Source organism: Solanum tuberosum, unplaced genomic scaffold (genome assembly GCF_000226075.1).
Source record: "Solanum tuberosum cultivar DM 1-3 516 R44 unplaced genomic scaffold, SolTub_3.0 scf00004, whole genome shotgun sequence".
Lineage (NCBI taxonomy): Eukaryota > Viridiplantae > Streptophyta > Magnoliopsida > Solanales > Solanaceae > Solanum > Solanum tuberosum.
In genome coordinates, this window is record NW_006238930.1 from 1,773,508 (window position 1) to 1,798,217 (window position 24,710).

General features: G+C 33.3%; 4 protein-coding genes and 1 pseudogene across 4 annotated transcripts; 4 read left to right on the forward strand and 1 right to left on the reverse strand.

Annotated features, from left to right (window-relative positions):
- The first annotated feature begins 3,764 nt into the window (after positions 1–3,764).
- LOC102599525 (lamin-like protein) lies at positions 3,765–6,426 on the forward strand. Its single transcript, XM_006338351.2, has 2 exons — positions 3,765–4,027; positions 5,758–6,426. The coding sequence occupies exons 1-2, from the start codon at positions 3,838–3,840 to the stop codon at positions 6,096–6,098; spliced, it is 531 nt and encodes a 176-aa protein (XP_006338413.1). The 5' UTR covers positions 3,765–3,837; the 3' UTR covers positions 6,099–6,426.
- A 4,124-nt stretch (positions 6,427–10,550) lies between these two features.
- On the forward strand, positions 10,551–11,415 carry LOC102599850 (lamin-like protein). Its single transcript, XM_006338352.2, has 2 exons — positions 10,551–10,809; positions 10,969–11,415. Exons 1-2 carry the CDS (start codon positions 10,644–10,646, stop codon positions 11,301–11,303), a joined length of 501 nt encoding a protein of 166 aa, XP_006338414.1. The 5' UTR covers positions 10,551–10,643; the 3' UTR covers positions 11,304–11,415.
- Positions 11,416–11,817: 402 nt separating this feature from the next.
- On the reverse strand, positions 11,818–13,000 carry LOC102602092 (stomatin-like protein 2, mitochondrial pseudogene; annotated as a pseudogene).
- Positions 13,001–13,756: 756 nt separating this feature from the next.
- On the forward strand, positions 13,757–17,719 carry LOC102600188 (uncharacterized). Its single transcript, XM_006338353.2, has 7 exons — positions 13,757–14,144; positions 14,341–14,435; positions 15,234–15,351; positions 15,483–15,601; positions 16,259–16,445; positions 16,577–16,720; positions 17,252–17,719. Exons 1-7 carry the CDS (start codon positions 13,866–13,868, stop codon positions 17,540–17,542), a joined length of 1,233 nt encoding a protein of 410 aa, XP_006338415.1. The 5' UTR covers positions 13,757–13,865; the 3' UTR covers positions 17,543–17,719.
- A 2,091-nt stretch (positions 17,720–19,810) lies between these two features.
- LOC102600522 (probable WRKY transcription factor 3) lies at positions 19,811–22,351 on the forward strand. The gene is given in 4 exon segments (NM_001318664.1): positions 19,811–20,140; positions 20,514–21,223; positions 21,333–21,485; positions 22,090–22,351. Coding segments are annotated over 4 exon segments (1,356 nt in total). The 3' UTR covers positions 22,253–22,351.
- Positions 22,352–24,710: the final 2,359 nt, after the last annotated feature.

Consider the following 24,710-nt stretch of genomic DNA (forward strand, 5'->3'; position numbering starts at 1 on the left):
CACCAGATGCCTATAAATATGTGATAAGGACTCAGGTAAAGACTAAACTATGATTCTTCGCCTGAGAATATGTTAATAACCAGTTGTAATTTATGATTTTTAAGTCCTTGAGGATGTGTAAGAGATATAATTCTGAGTAATGAACATTAATAAGCTGGTCTTGTCCAATGAATTCCCATGTGGTTTCTGTCAGTGCAGCCTTTTTTTTCAGTGTACTTTACCAGATTTGTTTAAGGATTCATATTCTTTGACTGTTACCAGAGAAAGTAATCTCTTTTGACCAAGGAATTGCTATTTTCATGTTGATGACTTTATAAGTCTCCAAAAGCCGGTAAGGGCCTGTTTGGAAGTACACCCTGGTAATTTGATTTGGTTTGGTGTAATTGGTGTAATTGCACTATCTTATCCTGTTTGGAAGGATATGTAATTACTTGGTCAGTAGGTAATTGGTGTAATTGGCAGGAGGTAATTACACTCTACAATTCACAGACAGAGGTTGTGAATTGCTGGTAATTACATGGTCCAATTACCACCTGATTACTTTTTCATTTTTTTAAATTTCTATTTTAATTTTTTTTGTTTTAATTTTTATTATTCTAAAAATTTGTAAAAGTCTATTTTTTATTTTTTATTATTATATTTCATTTTATTCTTGTTCTCAACCTTACTTTACGTGATTCTATGGAATTTTCTCGTATTATCTATTTCTTTATGCCATGTTTGTTTTCTCATTAGCATAATTTTATTTATATTCTAATTTTTAAATTAAAATAGAATTTATTGTTAAGTAAGGTTATAGACTTACGTTTTCTTTATTATGAAGAAATAAAAATAAATCATATTTATTGCTATGTTGAAATTTGTTATAAGAGTATTATGTTAAATTTTTTGTTTTGAATTTATAACTTATGTTATATTTTCAGTTTCATTTGTTTTAGTAATATTGAATTTACATTGCACGTCATTTTTTAATTAGACTTGATAGATTATATTTTTGTCAAACATTTAATAATTTATGATATTTTATTTATATATTACTATTCTTTTTATCAAACATGCATTTCACAATGTTCGTAGAAACTTCATACTTTTAGTTGTTACGATCAATTCAATTGAAATATATTAATTTGAAAAAATATAAATCAATTATTTTTTCATAATATTAGTTACAGTAAATATGTTTATTAATTAATATATTTTCAAAAAAGAATATATATCTTAAATATTTAATTTAATGTCATTTATAAAATTTCTTATTTGTCTAGTATAAATTTTAAATGATTAATTTTTATTTTTAAAATTTATTATAATTTTATGATTGCAATTGTGCATCCAAACAGAACATGTGTAATTACACTGTGGCATCCAAACAAGACATGTGTAATTACACTGTGGCAACCAAACATGTCAGTGTAATTACTAGGCTGGTAATTAGTAACCTAGTAATTACACCAATTTCAATTACCTGGTGGCTTTCCAAATAGACCCTAATAGTTTCCATCCGTCGTTAGCTCTACTGAAGTGTCAAATTTAGTTCCACAAAAATGTAGCCGAATTTACCTGTCTAAAATGTTCGAGTAAAAGTGCTCCCGATCGACATCGAAAAATTATGTTAGGTATAAAGATATTATACTTGTAAGTATATATAATAACAAAAATAACATATCCTATGTAATCTTGCGACTAGTGGGTGGCCAAACACTTACTAAGTCTGTAAATAAAAATTTACTTTTTACACATCATATATATTAAAATCTTAATACAAATAACAAAACTAGTCCTTGTATTTGTTTTTAACTTTGAAATGAATGCATAGGCGGAGCTAGGAATTTGACTAAAAATATGTGAAATTAAAAAATACTTTCAACTTCAAAATTTTATTTTTTCATCCCTACCATCGACCCCCCCTCCCCCCCACCCCACAAAAAAAAATTTAAGTTTGTTTTTAAAAGATATTTTCAACTTCAAATTTTTATTTTTTCACTCCTACCCTCGATCCCACCCCCGCCAGCCCCTCTATCACCCCCGCCTCCCCGGCCTCCTCAATCCCCAAAAAAAAAATTAAGTTTGTTTTTAAAATACATTTTCAATTTCAAAAATTATTCTCTACTCTAGTAAAAATAAAATATATTTTTCATTCGTAAACCAAACATTACAAATCTTTTCCGGAAAATATTTTCTACTCACCAACCAAACATGATAAAATAAGTAAAAAATCTACTTGTTTTCCAGGAAAACATAAATTTATTTTATATTGAAAAGTTATAGGATTTTTTTTTTACTTTTATGATACAATAAAACTAAATGAAGCATTTTCAACATATTTCATCTAAAAAAAGACTAAAATATTTTCTCCATGTTGAATTCTCAAGTAGAGAACTATTTACTCATGAAAATATGAGTAAAATATGGGTAAACTAATATTTTACCCAACTCATTTGTTACCCAATCTATTTTTACCCATATCAAATATAAGCGGATTGAATTATTATCCATTTTATATTGACCCATTTTCAACCCGCCCAAATTTAACTCGACCCGCTCATTTGCCACCACTACTCACAGGTCACAATCGATTCTCTTACTAGAAACATACAAAGAAACATACAAACTTCTATAGAAGTATTTATTTTTGTTTTCATCTGAGAAAAGTTTGAAACATTATCTTCTTAGTATATACTATTTCTAATATTTATATTTGATGTTCATGTGCATCGAGCGCGTCATTCTTTGAAAAAAAATTTTCAAGTTCAATTGCTTTGTATACCATATCAAATCTGAAAAAAAAATAAAAAATTGTGGTTGCAAATGTAAGCCGTAAATCTCGGACCAGAAATGCCTAGCTGGACCTAAGTTTTATTGTGAAATTCTTGATTTTTTTTTCATTTTAAAGGGAAAAAATGCAAAATTTGACATTTTTGTCTGCTGTGTACCATTTTTTCAACGCATAAACTTTCTTGTACTGCTTATCATGTTTCTAAAACATAAAAAGTCAGCAATTCATAATCTCAACAGTAAAATTGTGTCAGTTGTTTTAACAAATATGATCCTAACAAGTTAGACTATACTAATATTGTACAATAAAATTTTTTGTCATGAAATACAATTTAATTTCATATCTATAGGTAGTTTGAGAAACTTACAAGTTTGATCTAAACTTACTGATTGCAACAAGCTATCTCAGACGTTTTGTTATTGATTAGAGTTATTTATAGAGATTAGTTCAAAATTTAGTTATTTATATATTATTTATTTTAATTTTATTGTGGATATGATTTATAATTTAAATATGTCATATTGTAAATTAATAATTGAATAACGTACATAATACTTAATGCATATAATTCACTTAACTAATGTATCTTGCACCGTTAATGAATTGAGCTCAAAATTTGATTAAAAGGTGGTAATAATGGATCACATGCAGTTGAGGGTAGAAAGTAGGCGTATCCTATGTGATAAATGAGCTGTTAAGTTTTGACATTGCCTTTTAGCTTAATATATGCGTTACTCCACTTTATTAATTAAAAAATATCATGTTCTGTTATTATTATTATTATAGGAAGATAAAAGGAGGGTAATTTCTAAAATAGTTAAAAAAGATAAATTATTTCTTGACGGACTTAGTGCAATGAATAAGTTATTTATCTTTAATCAAAATTTTCGAGTTCGAAACTAAATATGACAAAATCAACTTTCCCTAAATGCCCGCAAAAGTTAGTAAAAGATAAATTACAGTTGAGTAAAGTTTCAACTATAAATAAGGTAGTCCACATGCATCTCTCAAAAGAAGAAAGAAGAGCTTTTAGCTAAGAACTCTAGTATATTACTGTAGCAATGGAGGTGGTGAGAAGGAGGAACTTTGGTTGGCCGACAATGGCGGTGGTGCTAACATGCGCCTTGCTCGTTATGCTGCCTCAAGTGTACTCGGTTCGGTACATTGTGGGATCGAGATTTGGTTGGACTAACAATGTCAATTACACCAATTGGGCTAAGGACAAACATTTCTACAACGAAGACTGGCTCTGTAAGCTCTAGATCTACTCTTCTTTCAGCTCATTCTTAAGATTTTCTACTGTTCTTAGCTTGCTTCTAGCCTTCTACTAATGTCTCCTTTATTAGAAATTAGTCCGGATCTTAAATATACCCGGGGTTTAGTATAAATATGAGTATAATTTTGTTTCTACAATTGGAGCTTGGAGCCTTAGTTTTCTGTTTAAGCTCTGTGGTTTACTGGGTTTCATTTATTTGCTTGCTGCTTTCTATAATTGGAGCTCTGCCTTTTCCAGTGCTAACTAGTAGGAGTAACTTTCTGAAGCTTTTATTGACTTGATGTTGCTAGATAGTGAAGGTCTCGTGTAAATTGCCTTTTTTTCTGTGAAGGAGTGAATTATTTTCAAAAATTAGAAATCTTCTGTGTCGTTCAGATCTATGTTTTTAGCTTGCATTTAGAATGACATTTACTCTGTTTATACCTAATTTGAATTATAGAGTTTCCAGCTGGGCATTTTTGGTGATGAAAGTTTGAAGTTTTTCCTTTTTATGACTGCTTTTAGCTCTGGAAAAGGCAGCTTCTTCATAAAGGCAGTGGTGTTTCGTTTGAAATTTAATGTTGCCCTTCCCTTTTTTTGGGGTTTATTTAGATCTAAATCGCACACATATGCTACTGTTTTACAATGAATGAGAAGCATCATCTTGAATTACTTGTCATTTTAGTGCTATAGTTGCGATATCATCACCATTCTTCTCACGTTGTAATGTTCTCTTTCGGATGTACATTTTCCCCCGGCGTTTCCTTTATGCTGGTTGTTTTTACATCAAGAAGCTACAGTTGTGATATCACCATTCTTCACACATCGTAACGTTCTCTTTTGGATGTACATTTACCCCCAGTATTTCCTTTATGCTGGTTGTTTTTACATCAAGAATATTCCTTTATTACTCATAAGAAGAAAAAAAGTTGTGATATCACCAAATTTCTGCTCTATTCATGATCTTCACTGTCCTCAATAATGTGTTACTGTAGAGATGGCTAAGCAACTTCGCCATGGATCTCAAACTTGTTTTTTTTCCATTTCTTAAATTGCATTAACACAGACAGATTAGCTGTTATGGTGAGCCATTGATTAAAGAAATTGTTTTGAGCTTCTTATTCTTAGAAGGTAAATCCAATTTTTTTCTTGTGACTGTAAAATTGTGTCTTTACTCTCAAGTGTTTTTGTTTGGATCAGAAGTTCAAGTAACCACTTTTGTCTGATATTCTTATCTTTAAGCCAATTTGCAACAATTAAATTCTTGTAAAAATGGATTTGGTAGGACATTATAGCTAATCAAAAGAGAAATAAAACATTGGATAAGACAACAATTCCAGCCACATGCTTAGATGTCACCCTCATGGCTGATCATGTCCAGAATCATCCAGTTGTTTTGTAGGGACAAATATGTTTGTCACAGTATTGGTTCCAGCTAATGCTGGACAAGCGTTGCTAATTTCTCTAATCTAGTTTGGTGCATAATGTGTAATCTAGTGAAGAAATATTTTATCATTTTCAAACGGCTCAATGATGTATAAGTGTGTACTTGTGCATATACATTTGTAGTATTTGCTGATTGCTATGCTTATCTTGCTTCACAATATCTTAAAGACACATTACAAGTTACTCAGTCTCTATACGTATGAAACTCTTAGTATTGTAAAATATTGAGATATCTTCAGTTATTTGTCGCTGTTCAATAACTCTTCCTCTCCCATCCCAGTTTTTGTGTATGACAGGAACCAGATGAATGTGCTTGAGTTAAACAAGACAGACTACGAGAGCTGCAATACTGATCATCCTCTCCACAATTGGACCACTGGAGCAGGAAGGGACGTTGTTCCGCTTAATGTGACTAAAACTTACTATTTCGCTAGTGGCAAAGGATACTGCTATGGAGGCATGAAAGTGGCTATTCATGTTGAAAAGGCACCTCCACCACCAAAAGCTGCTCCAGTACACAGCAGTTCAACAAATTTGCTCAACTCATTTAAAGGACAGATAATGATACCAGCTCTTTTTGCAACTGCTGCTGCGTGGGATGCATTTCTTCTGCTCTGGTAGGATGGTTAATTGAACCATAAATGCTGGATGCTTCAGATAATTAGTTAAACCAAGTGTCAAGAAAGTGTTTAGATTTTTATGTTTTTTTTGTGTGCTCGTATTTTCTTTTTTCTTGAAAGTTATCATCTTTTTTTTTTTCCCACTAAGTGCCATCATCATTTGACCTGAAAGTCAATTTTTTATTTCAGATCAAATTGGTGTGGGGGGTTGATTTGAAAAATTTGTTTATTTATGTTGTTACCTAAACAAGTTTACAATTGTTTCATTGGAGAAATTGATCGCGTGGATGACGGAGACCTTTCATGTTACTTACTCTTTTCATTTGTTATACCTCTCTTAATTATCATTATTTTGTTGTAATTAGCTGTCTCGATTTGAATTTGGAGTCATCTAAATTTAGATTGTGGTCCAGGTCCACACCAGTGCAAAGTAGTTATGAAAAGTTTGTCTTCATATTAAAGAGCTCACATGATAGATTGTGATCATTTTAGGTTATATTAATCTAAAAGAGGAAAATAAGTTGCGTGTGTTATTTCAATGGGTTCAAATACTTACTACCTGGCAAGGGGAATGGTGGGCCCTTGCCATGTGACTTGATGATTCTGTTCTCACAAGTTAATTAACAGCTGGTTTCCAATAATGTAATGTATAATATATCGTTGGGTTGAAGAAAAGTAGATAGGAATAAAATATTGTTTTGTGCCATTTTCTTGTTCAGTGCGTTTGTTTTATTTTTTGAGGAACCTTATCAATATTTTTCCAACTTCTTTTGGTTTCCTACCCAACGCCAATAATTTTGCCAACACACATTTGCAGTAATCTGATTTTTTTTGGTTTCCAAACGAAAAATGGGCGAGTATTTGGCCATGAGATGTTTTCACTTTTTTGCAGAGTTGAACTTCTAAAAGAACTTTTCTTTTCAAGAATTTCAAAAACAACAAAATAGTTTTCACTATTTTTACTCTAAATTACTCACATTTAAAACAAAAAACACTTTAATTTGTGTTTGTAGCCTAAAACTACTTTGATTTTCAAATATCATTTTTTTATTTTAAAAATAAAAGATAGTACTTTTTTAAAAAAAAGGAAAAATTATAGAAATCCACCTTTTAGTTTACTTATTACCAAATCTCCAAAATCCATCATTTTCGCGCATCAGATAGTGTATCATGTATAAAATGTACATAAGATTAGTGTATCATGTATAAAATGTAATATATCTTACTTAACAATTAATGTATCTCGTTCATCAGATTAATGTATCAGCGCTTGTATTATTGTATCCGTTTTGAAGGATTTATGTAATTATAAACTTTTAAGGGATATATTGTAATTTTGCCTTAAAAGTATGTGATTTCTGTAATTCTAAAAAAAAATCACAATAAAATATGATCAAACGGCTCAAGAAAGAGTTATTTTAATTTTTGAAGAACTTTTTGCACACGTTTCTGTAACTAACGTAAGAGGCTCTGTCAATCGGATTCTAGTTTCTTCTGGGCCTAGTTCTGTAATTCCAATGAATTGAATGCATTTCTGGACGGGAATTTTGCACTTTTGTCCGTTTTTGTGCTTGTTTTTGAATTTTATCTAATAAATATTTTTCACATGATATACGTTTATATTTTTATATCATAATATTTTAAGTTGTGTTATTTTAATTTTTAAAGAACTTATTTTTCACCAGATGTAAGTTTGATGACTAAAAGACAAAAAAATAAAGACCAACTTATTTGTAGGACAAAAATTAAAGACCAATCTATTTATAGAATAAAAATTAAAGAGCAATTCATTTGAAGGACTAAATTAAAAATATTCACACGAATACCTCTATTTTGAGATGATCTTTAATTTTTATTATTCAATAATTTAAGTAATAAAAAAATAGCCTCAACATTAAAAATAATCTCAAGGCACAAGTTATATCTTACAAGACATAAGCTCAATTTCAAATAGTGTGCCTTAAGAAGTTCATAATCCACAACTTATGTCCTTACGATACAAAAAAGGGCAAGGTAAAATTTGCAAGATACTACAAGTTATGCCTTGTCAGACATAAATTCAATTTCAACCCACAAAATTATGTCTCTTAGTTCTATGAACTTTTGTTGGATAAGGTAAAAGTTCTTTAATTTATGCCTTGTAAATTAGATACTACACAATTTACGTCAAATAAAAAAAAAGTTTTCTAAACTTTTACCTTGAAAAGTTAAATCATAATTAAGAATACTTTGGTCTATAAAATTTCATCAAATAAAAAGCACGCACAATAACTTGTAATTATGTTTATGGACACTGATTGGATAAATGGGGCTCAGGATGAACGAAGCCCATTTGAGCGTTTAAATTGTACTCAAAGGTAAATTTGAGTATATTGACATAATATTTTAAAATTAAATTAAATTGGATGAAAAATTATAAATTATAACTTTCTTTTCTTCATATTAATATAATAAAAATATTTTTTTAAAATATTGATCAAAATTATTATAATTTAACTGTCGAAAGCAAAGCATGATGATTAAATTGAGAGGGTAAAAGAAATTACTAATTTTATGGTGTTCAAAATATGCGAGAAATTTCAGGCGCTCTCTATACAATATCTACATTCATATGGAAGAGGCATTAATATTTGTCTCTTCTATACTAATAGCCATGTCTTTTATCTTAAAAATGAATTTAGGCATCTTGTACAAAGGAAAACGTGTCACATAAATTGAGACAAATTAAAAGAATATTACTTAAATTAGTTGGGTCTTGTTTTTATGCTCTGTTAATTATGTGAAAAGAAAAAAATGAAATTACATAGACAATAATTACACTAAAGGATAGTTTGGTATGTAGGATGAAATAAATAAAAATATCTCAATAAATTATTTATTCCGCATTTAATATGAGATAGTAATCCCACAATTTTAGTACAAATTGTAGGGTAAAACTTACCCGCACCGGGTGTTTACACCAAGTCAATATATGCATGTCATGTGTTTAAATTTATAGTTCATTTTACTTAACCATAATTAATTGACATGTGTTTTACTTCATTAAATCACGTAATAATGGGAATTGCATTGACTTGGTGTAAATACTCGGTGCAGATAAGTTTTTCCTCGTAGAATAATATAACTTTGAAATTAGCTAATACCTCAAATCAGACATGAGATTGACTCAATTTTTATTTCAGGATATTATCTTTTATTCCTCGTACCAACGACCCGTTGAAGTAAGAATTCTTGACCCACATTTTTCCTTATGTTAGCCAAATTCATTTCAACCCAAGCAACTTTTGAATGAGACAATAAATTGCATATTTATTAACTTCCATTTTGTCTTCTCAAAACCATCTCAATTCTCAACCCATCTACTCTCTCTGTCTTTAATTACTTGTCCATTTTGACAAATCAAGAAAAGACAAAAGTTTTTTTACATATTATACCCTCAATTAATTACTTTGAAAAATGTAGACTTTTTGAAAATCTTAAATTTTTAATTCCTCCACTTCATAATTAATAGGAATAAAATGGTAAACTCACTATATCAATAATTATTTTCTTAATAGGTGTGCAAAATCAAAAGTGGACAAGTAATTAGAGATGGGGAGTATTTGACATCTCTAAGCTCACCCCTAGCTCTGAATGTTAGAAGCATTCTATTTTGCAGTAACATGAAATTAGGAAAGCTTAAGTTAGCTTATAAAAATGTGATTTTGCCAACGTGGTTTCATTTATGACATGTTTATATATTACTTTAGCTCATTGTGATTTGCCCAATTCAACCCACTAAAAATCTGGATTAATATGTAGCTCAAAATTAATTCATAAAAAATCCTATTAAAATATTTAAAACGACTATTTTTTCTATTTAACATGTGACATATAACCATGATAAAAAAAATAAAATCGTAGGCACTTGAATAAATCATAGAAAAAACAAACAAATAAATTAAAACTTACTAAACATTAGACTACTTAAATTACGACCCATTTATTAACCAATTTTTCTCGGACTCTTAAAAAATGTCAAAGGGTGCGTGTCGAATTCGCTAAAAGGAGTGTATTTGTGGAGAATCCGACACGGGTACGGCATCGAAAGTGAAGAGTCCGCGCAACTTAGCCGCCCAATCAATAATGATCTACCTATTTATTAGCCTAGTTCATCCGATTTATACTCAAATTCAACTTAACTCGTTCATTTGATACAATACTCGAAACAAATCAGGAGTGTGGGGCACACACCAAAGGAGAAAAATGCATCAAAGGTCCTAAATCGACGAATAGTAAAAAAAGGTAGTACATAATTAGTCACTTTTTTGCCATTTATTTCATTGCTCATTTGGTATGCGTGAGGATTCACGCAGACTTACCCCGATGATTCCTCCCTGTATATTTATGGCTGTATCCTCACTGTCAAAATGCACCATATATATGCTTATCAATCACTATTAAATACCAAAAACAATAAAATTTCCTTTGAATTTGTAGCAATTGTGTTGCTAATACATTTTCTTAAGCAAATTCCAACTTGAGAAAAATATCCTTATTTGTGCCAATGAGGTTTGATCTACTGATAATGATAAGGTTGATGATGCTGTTAGGATTGATCAAGTGTGCAACCAGTGGACTTGACAAGGTGGGCGGCAAGCATGGCTGGGACCAAAATGTTAACTATACTGATTGGGCTTCTCATCAACATTTTTACCTTGGCGATTGGCTTTGTGAGACTCCTTCACCTTTATATCTCATACTAATATGATTTTGTTTTGTCTTATGTCTATTGAAAGTGAAACATAATCGGTGCAATTTAAATAAAACTTGCATTCTTTTCTGAGAACTAATTAAATGGTTGCTGAACCTCACTTGTGGTTTCGTTTCAGATTTTGTGTTTGACAAGCACTATTACAACGTGCTGGAGGTGAACCAGACGAACTATGAGCAGTGTATTGATCGCGATTTTATATCAAACATTACAAGGGGTGGGAGAGATGTTTTTCATCTAACTCAGGCAAGGCCTTATTACTTTATCAGCAGTGGAGGTTACTGCTTCCATGGAATGAAATTAGCTATAAATGTTGAAGAACCTTTGCCAGCTTCTCCTGCACCTTCTTCATCAGATAAAACTAATGCTTCTCCACCCCAAATTGTCAAACATTTGATTACACCAGTTTTCGCGATTAGCAGTACTCTTATGTGGACGTTCTTGTTTGCTTAAGCTACGTAGTCATGACTCCAGTGCGTTCTGATCTAGGATTTAATCTTTATGGATTTATATTTCTTTCACACAAACACATATACATATCTAGGTTTATCTTAATTTTGAGTTTGGGAAATTGTTTCTATTTCAAAGTTTATTAGGCAAGCAACTTTGTATGTTTAGGAGTATTTCTCGTTTTGGTTCAATATTGAATTCTCCCTGATTAATGCTAAATGTTGCATTCTATTGTACTTTTTGAATTTATTAGAATTCCTGGTTCCGCCATTACTGTCCCTCATACGCAGGTTACCCAACTTGACCAATTGGTTGCCAAACATCTTTCAAATCATACAGAAGAACAGAGAAGATAGAAAAAACTACTATGTTCTCATTCAGAAAGAGGCACAGAGTAACTGGAATGGTACCTACAAACATCTTTACTGATGCACCAACCATTAGCAAATAGCAATGCTTCTATAATTCAAAGCTAATAAGATATTTGTCAGATATAAAATTCTGTCTGCAAACTATAACTACTACTAAATTGCGTCGAAATACTAAGCTTTCATACTTGAAATCATTAGTACTTCTGCTGCTGCTACTACTTACTGGTAGAAAGTTTGCTGTGTATAGCAATTGCTTGAGAAATTAGGCTAGCAGCATCACTAGAATCTTGAGGAAGCAATGTAACGGTCCCCATCTTGTTTATCTTCTCAAGCACTTCAATATACTGCTCAGCAACCCTCAAACTAGTAGCATCAGAACCTCCATCTTCAAGAATTGCTCTTGATACCTCAGTAATTGCATGCGCAGTTGCTTGAGCATTAGATAAAATAGCATCAGCTTTTCCCTTAGCTCTATTCACTTGGTCTTTTTTAGCAGCCTCAGACTCCAAAATCACAGCCATTTTCCTCCCATCTGCTACATTTACATCAGCTTGTCTTTGCTCTTCAGAAATCAGGACTTTCGCCCTTTTCTTACGCTCTGCTTCAGATTGTAATTCCATAGCCACTCTTACACCTTCCGGTGGTGTTATATCCTTGATCTCATACCTTAAACACTCTAATCCCCAATCAGTACGTAAAGGCCAATTGTTAATCGCATTAAGTATGCATCTATTCAATTCAACTCGCTCTTCAAAAGTCTTATCAAGTGTAATTTTCCCAAGCTCACTACGCATAGTAGTTTGTGCTAACTGGACTACAGCGTAAATAGGGTCCTCTGTTCCATATGAGGCTAAAACAGGATCAATAATTCTTATATAAAGCACACCATCCATTTCAATTGGCACATTGTCTTTGGTAATCCCAGTTTGTCTTGAAATTAGAATTGCTTGTTCCTTTAAGGAGTGTACATATTGGATCTTATCGATAAACGGAATCAAATAATTAAGTCCTGGATTCAGTGTTGTAGTATACTTACCAAGACGTTCAACTACGTAGGCTTGTTGTTGAGGAACAAAGTGAATGCCCAAATTTTAGGGTGGCTTGATTTTGTAATTGGTGCTGAAGTTGCGTACGGAGGAGATACGTGAAGGGATTATATGTTTGCCGAATAGTTGAGAAGAAGTTGAGAGGTTTTTGCTAAACTGCATTGATTTTCTAATGATTTTCATGGCGTTGAGAGAACTTCCTTTGTAGAAACTCATCATTTTTGCTGAATTTCTTATGAACAATTCTAACTCTGGAGTTCTCTATTGTCGTGCTGAAGTAAAGTTCTTGTTGTTTGACGAACAGGTTAAGTATTTGGTTTCTTGTAGGGGAAGACAACTCTATTTATTCTTTTTCTCCAAGAAATATTTTATAAAATAGATTTTTTTTTTTAACGTGGATCATTAAGCACTTAACGATAGTTTAGAGGAATGGAGTCACAAAATCATAGAGTTACTCCCTCCGTCACATTTTATGTGATACTTTTCGCATTTTGAGATTCAAACAAGTCTATTTTTTACCGTAAGTTTTTCATAGATCCTTTTAACATTTTGAATTATTAATTATTGTGGCTTATAATATTTTTTATGTAGTTTACAAATATATAAATTTCATTTTAAAAAAATTGAAGATTCCATACGCAAATGTCTGGTCAAAGTTAAACTGTTTGACTCTCGAAAAATGAAAAGTGTCACATAAATTGAGACAAATGGAGTACTATTTTTACTTTAACAACAAAAAAAAAAGCTCACGAATATTTCTCATATGAGAAGTTGGTTAAACATGCCTCATCTATGAAACAAAAAAAGAAAAGATCTTGAGAATAAATATTATAAATTTCTTATTTTTAATCTTTTTTATCATATTATTTATTGAGATAAGTGTCAAAACACATTTAAACTATATATATTTTTTTGAGACTCATAGTTTAAATACGAAATTAAAAAAAGAAGAAGATAATTTAGACGTATTTTGATATTTTATCTCTTATTTATTTGATGCGTGCGTTATGGGAGGGGTCTTTATTTCTTCTTACGGGGTCGGGTCGGGTCAGGCACTAAAGCAGAGGAGCAAATTTCCAAGATAATCGGATAAGATTATTCATCTATGGTGGGTTCTAGCAGGAAGAAACGTCCGAATTGCCTCCGTCATGGCAACGGCTATGTCAGCCATTTTTGTGCCTCCTACTTCACTCGCTTCCTCCAATACACGGAAGATTAATCTAAGTTCATGGAACGAGAAACTCTTTATACCCCAAAATTTTCCATTCCGGACTCCCAAGTACCAGTCTAGGAAATCACCGTCATGCTCCGGTACAAATGGCACGGTGGTCCAAGGTGATCGGAATACAATCGAACTACCTATAAGTATCGACGCTCTTGACAGTTTCATTCGCCTCAATTTGGGCAACTGGACCGGCTCTTTCCATGTCAGTGTCAACTCCTTTCCTCTTTCTCTCTTTCAGTGGATGCATAGTCTATATATATGTGTATCTTTTAAAATTTGAATACATGCATTTGTATGACTTTTGAATTTTTGGTTAATATTCATATGCAATCATGAACAGTTTGAGCTGGAAAGGTGCATTGGATTTGATTTCTTCATCTGCTTGATTTATTTTGCAGCAATTTGATGGTCATGGCAATTTGATGCATAAAATTACAACGAAGCTTGCTGTGGGCTCTTACGGTGAAGGTGAACTGATGAGTTTATTACAAACGTGAGTTCCTATAATTTGATTCTTCCCTGTTGGTAGTTAGCGAGCTACTTGTAACAAACAATGTGTCTTAACCTTGCTAGTTTCTGATGAAAATTAGAATGTGATTGCTAGTAAGAACTGCATTGGGACTTGGATTAACAGTCCTTAACAATTTTGTAGCTTCTTCCGTGACTAATATGTGTAAAGTATGTATGTTAGTATATACATTCTAGCTTTGAGAATAATCCAGTCTAGTTCTTTTTGTAATTATGAAATTACTAGTACTTATGTAGTTAGCATTTAAATAAAACTAAAGGCAGTTGTTAGTCATCTGAAGTTAAAAAACTCTTTGAGATTAAGGTAAAGTTAAATCATTAGAATTGAGGAGAATACCACGGAAATTTCAATGTTTACACTTCATGTTATATGGTTATAGTTTAATCGTATGTAGGTGAACTTTAGGGAGTATATAGAAATCCAGGTGAATTTCTCTTTTTCTTGTTTGTGAATTTTGAGAAATTTTCCATTTAATGGCATGCATATCTTTAAGTGCAAGTAGATTTTGTCAGCCCAAAGCTCAAATTCTTCCACTGGTTTAAATACAGTAAATTTGGAGCAACAATTAAGGAGGCCAAATTCACACATGTCTCTCTGATTCATAAGCCCCTTTAGTTTCCGGATGTTTGCTTTTTTATCCGCATAAAATTAGTTAACAGTGGACACTAATGTATAGGGTTTCTTCATTAACTTTGGGTACTGTAATATGTGTTCACTTTGTGGTCTGGGAAACAAGTGGACTAATCGGCTTCAAAATTTTAGGTTATACATCAAACAACCTCCATCTACCACTTCATTTTCTGGCGATGATTGTGAGTCAGAGTGGTTTGAGTACAAAATCAAAGAGACCAACATGTTTACCGTGGACAAATATCAACAGGTGAGCTTCACTAAGACAGAGAACTAACTTATATCCACTCACTGGTCATACTTAATTAAGATTGTTATCTGTAGTTTCTTTTTCTTGTCAGATTTTATTGCATTTGAGGTACCACTAAAAGTAGTTTGCAGATTGGCTTCTTCCCCAAGGAGAAGGCATACGCACTAAGATATCAGACTGCTGGCATGTTGGAGACTGTGTTGAGACAGGGAGTGCTAGGTGAAGATGATATCGGAGAAGAATCACCAAGGTAAATGTTTCTTACGTGGAGATGACTCAATCGATAAGTTAAAATATCAGTTCTGATGAGATCAAAGGTTGAAATTATGCATATATTTTGCTGCTAGCTTTATTTTGGAAATGCTACCCAGTATGACCTTAATGTTGCTGTTTCTCACTTTTCGCCTTGGCTCTGTTCTGGTCTGTGTGCTTATCACTGATGTTTTCAAACATATTCAGTTTTCACCTTGTACTAAAACAAACCAAAAAGACCAATGCCTAAGAATTTGAGTAAACAAACTCCAAAAGGCAAATAAGACGATCAATATGTAAATAATCCTCACATCATAGCAGTAATTAGTTCCCAACTTAAAAGATATCAACTATGTAAAAGAATCTCATACAATTAAGCATTCATTAGTAGATCTTTCCTACTAGCAAATAAATATTGGTGGATCTTGGACATCTCATAAGCTTCATCAGATCAATTAGATGGCATATTATTGCTTCTGACTTTCATATTAGAAATTATAGACCGTCTTCTAATATCCAATTGCAAAGGTTATGTACATTGCACGGGATCTTTTCTCATGAAGGACTGATTCATATTTTTTTATTAGCTTTATCTTTTGGTTCCAGGCTTTGAATGTGTTAATATCATTCTATAATTCCTTCTTTTCTTTCACAGAAATCTGAAGCTTCCCTCTAAACGGCCTTCTATTGTATGTGAAAATTGTCTTTATTCACTGGAGAAAGATAGGCGAGTGAGAGCGTTTCATATAATGGACCCGAAAGGAATACTGGAAATGATTTTAGTTTTCCTTGAAGAAAGAGGTAATGGAGAGGCCATTCCTCCCTCCTTTGACAATTTCAAGGTAATTTTGACTTGAAAGGGGAAGGGTTGCCCTTCTATTCTTCGTTTGGACTACCTAAACATAGTTTGATTCAACATGTTAGTTACCAGAACCAAATGATTGTTCTTATGCATTCCATGGTCATCTTGTAGGAGGATACTGAAAGAATTCTGCCTCATCTTGGAACTTGGAAAGGTCATTCGCGAACAACACGTACTGGTGTTTATGGAGCAACAATTAGTGAAGCAAATACAACTGCTGTTCTTGAATTTGACAAGGACGGACAGCTAGTTCAGGTTTGTTAGCTCCTTGCAATCAGTTCCTTGTATCCGATCGTTAAGTAATGGTGAACTACTAGTATCCACGAAAGGGTCACCTGCCCAGTTACACTTGGATAGTAAATGGAATCTCTCTTTCATGCAACTTCTTTGAGAAATGAATTTGAAATAGTTCAAAGATATGATGAATTTGCCGTCTGGATGATCCTCTGCTCTATATGAAACACAAATGCATTGGTAGAATGGAGTTGTCACCATAAGCTTAGCTCAGATATGGAGATTCCATTTGTTGTTTTTCCTGAAGGAGGATAATTAACACTAAATTAGAATGGTTCTCAACTCTCTTTTTTGTTTTTCAACCCTTTAGCAAAAACTGTTTCTCTCTTGTTGGCGTCTCAAGTTAATTATCAAAAAAAGATGGGAGGGTGGGGAAAGTTGTGATTTCTCATTTTGCTTTATTTATTTATTTATTTATTTATATCAGGCGCTGAAATGAATATCTTTGGTCTTAGCTTTTGGTTGCTAATATAATTTCCTTCTTAAATCAAGGATATCACGTCTACTTCTGGTGCTACTAATATTACAACGAATGTACATTGGATCGGTACCATGTCCGAAAACCTAGTGACTTTCGACGGTGGTTTCCAGCTTACTCTGTTGCCTGGGGGCATTTACATGGGGTACCCATCTGATGTGGCCAAGAATGTGCAAGAATCCACAGCATTTCATGTTGAGTTTTGTTGGCTTGAATCTCCTGGCAAGAGACAAAGACTTATTCGCACTTACGATGTAGAGGGCTTTGCTGTTTCATCTACATATTTCATCGAGTCCAAAGTCTGAGTTATTTCCCCTGATTCAAAAAGATCTGCTTCAGGCACCATATTCTGCTCCCGCATGAACCATTTTTCCTGGGTACAATCACCATTGTAGTATCCATTGTATCTATCAATTTTTATTTTACAATAATTGTGTGACGTTATTATCTGATTGGTGCTGATTGATGTCCAACCAAATGTATATAGAATTCCCCTGACCAAGCCACAGTGAATTTCATTGCGTCTGGGTCTAACTTGGAGATCTCCTGTGTCAAGAAAATTATTTATACTCCGTTAAGGTTATGTAGGCTCGTGCACACGAGTCATGACCCTGTTTACTGAGCTTAAAAGATTGTACCCAATATTTATGATTGGGTTATCTTTCAGCTTTACTGGATTAAGTGGGAACTTGCCTCTTGTCAGAAAAGACAGGCTTTATTGAGTTATTGTGATAGCTAGAGGACAAAAAATGACTTTATTTGTGAGGAAAATGCCACTAGCTTGCACCTTATGAGATGCTGATGCAGTTGCCCTGGACCATATGTTACGTTATGTGTTTATTCCAAGCTAAGAATGACGTATACCCGACATACATATTTTCCCTTTTTTTCTTCTAAAATTTTCTGAAATAATATAGTAGGTATATTAATTCGTATTTTCTTTTCTATCAGCCGACTCTCTTCTTGATTAATTTCCATTTATTACTCCCCAATTAGATATCATTTGCTTTGTTGTATATTTTTATCTTGTTGGGTTAAACTATTGTATGCATTTTGAGAAATCAAATTTTTACCAAATAAGGTGAAGTTCAACTAACTAATTGAACTACCAGATATTTCATACAAAAATTATTTGAACTAGCAATATATACCATATAAAAAGTACTCCCTCCATTTTAAAATAACGGATATTTTTTTATCCTTTCATTTTATTTCAAAACGAAAAATATTTCGTAAATCAAAAAGATATTAATTTTGTAAATAAAATACTTCTTATTTTCTGCAAGTAGATAACTTTTTAACGGATGGATGGTGTCCAATTTTTTATCCCTTGTTAAGAATTCTCATATTTTTATTTTTTTAATGATTCGAACTCACAATCTTATCAAATTAGAAGTGAGGAGGTTTGTCGTTCCATTTTAGAAAACCACTTTTATGAAAACAGAGGGAAGTATTAAGAAAGTGGAGGTATCGACTTCTCCCAAGTGGCAGTTGGTAGGTAAACAATTCATTGTATATCCAATGTGTAGTACTCTTTATTTAGACCCCTTTTAGCCCACTAGCCTGACATCTTATCCTTTTGTTGGCAACTTGAAAATACACTACTCCTCTACTCCAGTCCAGATATTAACAATCAATTGCCTCAGTTTATCATTTTACCTTTATTAATTATGAAGTGGATGAAAAGTTTTGTATTTTTCAAAATAATTAATCATTTAATTGAGGGTATAATAGGTAAAAAAAATTTGTCATTTCTTGATTTGTCAAAATGAACAAGTAATTAAGAACAACTATAAAAAAAAAAGTGGACAAGTAATTAGGGACACAGGGAGTATTTTAATTTAGGGAAGTTAAAACATCTTACCATTACTCACTAATTTGACATCTTATACTTTTTGGGGGAGTACTAGTTGAAATCATATTAGTCCTACTACCTAATTTGGATTTGTCAAAAAACTTTTATAAGCCAATAAAAAATCTTGAATTTCAGTTAATGTGAAATAGTAAATCTTGAGCTATTTATAGTTGTGCCAACTCCCACCAAATGGAGTAACAATTAGCCAGTCTGCCAAACACTACTTCTACTAACAATTTGGAAAAAAGTTTTCAAAAAAATGTTGAAAAACAGTTTAAAACATGAGTACAAAAGAAGTAAAATACATTCCCTCCTTCCAATCCAATTAAACTTTTAGCCAAACAAGTTTGATCCAAACTGGCTCTAACTTAAAATACTTACAAGTTATTTTGACTATAAAATAGCAAAATAAGGCAATCCAAACCGACTCTAAATGTGCACATTTTGTGTTTGACCAAATCGGATAACTTTTATCCAAATTTTGTACACTCAATAAGTAACTAACTTAACTATAACTCAAGTTAGTAATAAACTTCAAATCATGATTTCGCGTCTAATAAAATATCTCTATGTATATTGACGAATGAGGAGTGACGAGTGCAGCCCCCATCATATACTCCACCAATATATATACACATCAGAACGAAAGGGATAGCAGGAAAAGCAACTCCACTTTCTTCTCTTTTTTTTTCTCTTGAGAAGAAGAAGAAGACTGAAAATGGGGGAAACAGGGGAAGCTTCAGCAATATCGTTTCCATCTTTAACAATTCCACCTCGCCCTTCATTCGAATCCTTTTTTAACATGTCTTCTTTCAGCCCAGGTCCAATGTCTCTTGTTTCCAGTTTCTTATCTGATCAGAGCCCTGATTCTGCAGATTGTCCTCCTTCTTTCTCCCAGCTTCTCGCCGGATACGAATATTCTGGAGATCTTGCAGGGTGTCAAAACAACTCTGTGTATAACCCTGTGAATCCTCAATTGTTCATGATTCCCTCTGGTTTGAGTCCTTCTGGATTCCTTAATTCTCCTGGCTTTCTTTCCCCACTTCAGGTATATATAATCCACTCAATTCTTCATTTCACTTGCAATAATAAATCAATAATACCCAAAGATTTGCTTTTTTTTTTCTTTTATGTTTTGATTTAGTGATGTTGCTACTTTGCTAAATTTTATCCTAAAAACATGTTTTTGTTACGGAGCTAGTATTGGAGTTATGAGTTCGGTAAAATTCAGTAATTTTGGTTCAAACTTTATATTTGTGTTATAGAAACACATGGGGAGAGTTGGGTGAATGTAGACCTTACCCCTACCTTTGTGCGGTAGAGAAACTGTTTCTGAGTTGGTTATAGAAATAGTTAAACTAAAAGTCATCAACATTACTTTTAGCCTTATGTGGTTACTTATGGTTTCAATTTGATTGCAGAGTCCCTTTGGAATGTCACATCAGCAGGCTCTAGCACATGTTACAGCACAGGCTGAATTTTCTAGTTCATATATGCAAGCCGAAGATCAGTGTTCCTCTCAGGTGGCTTCAGTAGAAGCATTAGGACATGAGTTGTCGATTGATCCAAATGAGTTTTCTTTGCAGATAAAGGAATGTCTGCGAACTAGTTTGGATAACAAACCATCAGACAATCAGGGTAAGCAATTTGAACAACCGGAGGTTTCTCAATCTGAGAACAAGACCTCCTTTGGTGCTCTCGATAAGCCAGCTTGTGATGGTTATAACTGGAGAAAATATGGCCAGAAAAAGGTTAAAGCTAGTGAATGCCCTAGGAGCTACTATAAGTGCACACATCTCAAATGTCTAGTGAAGAAGAAGGTTGAGCGGTCTGTTGATGGTCACATAACTGAGATAACATATAATGGCCGGCACAACCATGATCAACCAACCAAACAAAGAAAAAATGGTTCTGCTTTGGATAATACAGACTGCTTTGGAGTTCGACCAGATATTAGTACACATGATTGGACAGTAATGAATAGCTCGGATGGGTATTCTCCGTCTCGTTCTGACCAGGTTCCAACCCAAATGGCATCTGAACTTCTTGTCAAAAGAGAATGTGATGAAACCGAAAGCTATTTGATAGACGTAGATGATGAAGGGCATGATGAACCAGATGCAAAGAGAATGTGAGTTCTCCTTTCATGAGTAAACAATTCCCCATCCTTCTTTTGTAAAACAAGAAAAAAAATTGTAGAGCAACAAAAGTATGTATCTAATTCAGTTACTATGTCACAGGAAGACGGCAGTTATGCCTGTAGCTTCATCACATGTTACAGTAGCTGAATCCAAGATTGTTCTGCAGACGAGAAGTGAAGTTGATTTCTTAGATGACGGGTACAAATGGCGAAAATATGGGCAGAAGGTGGTAAAGGGGACTCAGCATCCAAGGTACCTATATAGTCTACATATCTTCTGACTGCACGATTTTTTTTTTCAATTTGATGTTAGTTGCTGTTGTGCACGAGTCTTGTTTAGTGTAAAGTTAGTTATACTAAAGAACTTGTGTGTGCATGTATAGTGCTTTTTCGTGAACTCTTCAGGAAATGATGTTAGGTTATCTCCTTGAATTTCTTAAGTATACCAAAACAATAGTTCAAAATTTGTGTCTATCTTGATTTTACAAACTATAGTTTGAAATGGATACATTATGAAGTCCCATACGAGAGGAAACTTCCACAATGTAGTTAAGAAAGTCACCAGAGGTTTACTCAACACTGATAACATTTCTTACGAAACAGGAAGAACCAAATGTATGAATTTTTATGCGAAAGCATGTGGCAGAATTTAGAAATCTATGATTAGTCATTAGAACAAACAAGTGCAGTAAGATTCTCTAGAGATTAGAATTAAGTGCTATAATCAGCTGCAGTGTCTTGTTTGAGCAATACTAGTTCTTTGTCCTTCCAGAATATGTTTTCACATGTGTGATGTGTCCTGTTGTTTTGTTAGATGACATGAATAATCCGCTTATGCATCTAAACTTGATATACAGGAGTTACTATCGGTGCACATATCCTGGATGCAATGTCCGCAAACAAGTCGAGAGGGCTTCAACTGATCCAAAAGCTGTCATAACAACATATGACGGCAAGCATAATCATGATATTCCTACTGTTAGGAATAGAGGAACGAGGAATAAATACAGCCAAAGATAGCATTGAAAACGTAAGAAACTGTGACATGAAGGCCTTCAGTTCACAAAAATATCTTGGTTTCCGAAAACAACGAAATTCCCTTGTGTGAAAAGATTGCAGCATTAGGAAAAGTAGATGTGGTTTGAGCTTCTTACTTCTGTACAAAAAGCTTATAATTAATAAATCTATCCTTGTTGAAAACCACATGCTTGGTCCCTTGAATTTGTTGGTTGGTCTCAAGAAATATTTGTAAATTCTATTGCTAGTTTCTAAGATGTCTAATAAAGCAACGAAAAAAAAGAAAAGGTGTAATAGTTTGTCCTTGTCGTTGAAGCTTCCTGGGCCAGGCTTCAAACTCTAGTCCAGAAGAATAAAGGAGCTTATTCAAGCAAAGTTGTCAACTTTTGATACCATAATTCGTTTGCATCTCTTGATAGTTCCTCCACACCTAATTTGAACTTGGAACCTCACTGTGAATCTTTAAGACTTCAACCACTAATGCTATATTTAGGAGGTCAAAAAAAAAAACATATATATACATAATAAAAATTAAAATACTTTTATTAACTCCACAAGTATTGCTCTTATTCCAAAGATTGATGTACCAGAATTTGCTAGTCAATTCAGGCCAATATCTTGCTGTAATGTGATCTACAAGTGTATTTCCAAACTAATATGCAGTAGATTGAAAACTGCAATTAGATATATAGTGGCAGAAAACCAATCAGCTTTTGTACAGGGTCGATCAATGATGCATAATGTGTTGATATGTCATGATATCTTGAGACATTACAATAGAAAGAATGTATCTCCTAGGTGTCTTATGAAAATAGATCTAAGGAAAGCTTATGATATGGTAAGTTGGGATTTTCTTGAAGAGGTGTTAGCTGGATTTGGATTTCCTGATAAGTTCATCAAATGGATCATGACATGTGTTTCCACTACCATGTTCTCAGTGAAAGTTAACGGGGAAAATCATGGTTACTTTGCGGGGAGGAGAGGTTTGAGGCAGGGAGACCCTATGTCCCCTTTGCTATTTGTCTTAGTGATGGAATACCTATCTAGAACATTACAGAACATGAGTATGTTACCAGATTTCAGGTATCATCCCATGTGCAAGAAAGTGAAGCTCACTCACCTGATTTTTGCTAATGATTTAATGATTTTTTGTAAAGGAAATTTGAACTCAGTGAATAGAGTAATGGAGGCCTTAACTCATTTTAGTGCTGCCACTGGATTGGAGGCAAACCTGGAGAAGTCAAGTGTATTCTTAGTTGGGGTGGATGAAGACACAAAAAATCAGATTCTAGCAAGAACTGGTTTTTCAGTTGGTGAATTCCCTATTAAATATCTTGGTCTTCCTCTATCTCCTAAAAAGTGGACGAAAATAGAATATTGGTCCCTGATTGCCAAAATTACGCAGAGGATTAAAGTTACATACTCTAAACAACTTTCATATGCTGGTAGACTACAAGTGATCAATGCAGTCCTATTCTCCATACATAGCTTCTGGGGGGCAGTATTCATCCTCCCCCAAAGTGTACTTAAAGAAATTTATAAGATATGCAGGGCCTATTTGTGGGGAAATTCTGATGAAAAAAAGAAGAAGGTAGCTTTGGTATCTTGGGAGAAGGTGTGTTATCCAAAAAAACAAGGTGGTCTAAATATCAAGGGCAGTAGCAGCTGGAACATTGCATCAGTGGGACAGTTAGTATGGCAGATTGTAATGAATAAGGAAACCTTGTGGGTAAAATGGGTACATAGAATTTATCTTAGAGAGAAAACCTCGATATGGAGTAACAGGGCACCTATTGATAGTAGTTGGTATTGGAGGAAGCTTAATGCAATAATGGAACAGATGCATGGCTGGTATAGCCAGGGTAGATATATTCTGACATCAAATGGTACCTATTCTATCACAAGAAGCTATTTAGCAATCATAGGACATAGACCACAAATGAGAATCACAGATTTAGTGTGGACTACAGTGGCTATTCCAAAGCATAGATTTATGGTGTGGCTGGCTATACAAGGGAGATTACTCACACAGGAACGTAAATAGAAATTGCACATCCAAGTTGATGACTCTGATTGCTGCCTTTGTGAGGAAAAGGTAATGGAGACTAATGTGCATTTATTTGAGACATGTAAATGGCTAAAAGATGTATGGCAGGGGATAACACAGTGGACAGGCATAACAATGACAAACAATGGGATTAAACAGGTTTTGGAGAGAGCAAACAGGAAGCATTGGAAACAGTTTCAGAAAGAGACATTTGCAGCTATATGTGGGGCTATTCTCTACCACACATGGCGTGCAAGAAACTGGAAAAAGTTTAAAGGGAAGCATGTACATACAGAGGAGGCAGTAGCTCAGATAAAAAAAGAGATTATAGAGAGAGTACAGTTCTTCAGTAGTTCAAGGAAAGCACAAAAATGTAAATAGTTTATTCGATTACTTGGTAGTTAGTTTTCTTGT

What these genes read in the sequence shown, in the direction of transcription:
- LOC102600188 (XM_006338353.2), top strand. Translation starts at nt 13,866, where the DNA reads ATGGCAACGGCTATGTCAGCCATTTTTGTGCCTCCTACTTCACTCGCT. An exon ending in ATCGGAGAAGAATCACCAAG is followed by an intron (nt 15,602 to 16,258) that starts GTAAATGTTTCT and finishes TTTCTTTCACAG; the next exon opens with AAATCTGAAGCTTCCCTCTA. An exon ending in CCTCCTTTGACAATTTCAAG is followed by an intron (nt 16,446 to 16,576) that starts GTAATTTTGACT and finishes GTCATCTTGTAG; the next exon opens with GAGGATACTGAAAGAATTCT.
- LOC102599850 (XM_006338352.2), top strand. Translation starts at nt 10,644, where the DNA reads ATGAGGTTTGATCTACTGATAATGATAAGGTTGATGATGCTGTTAGGA. An exon ending in TTACCTTGGCGATTGGCTTT is followed by an intron (nt 10,810 to 10,968) that starts GTGAGACTCCTT and finishes GTTTCGTTTCAG; the next exon opens with ATTTTGTGTTTGACAAGCAC.
- LOC102599525 (XM_006338351.2), top strand. Translation starts at nt 3,838, where the DNA reads ATGGAGGTGGTGAGAAGGAGGAACTTTGGTTGGCCGACAATGGCGGTG. An exon ending in CTACAACGAAGACTGGCTCT is followed by an intron (nt 4,028 to 5,757) that starts GTAAGCTCTAGA and finishes CTCCCATCCCAG; the next exon opens with TTTTTGTGTATGACAGGAAC.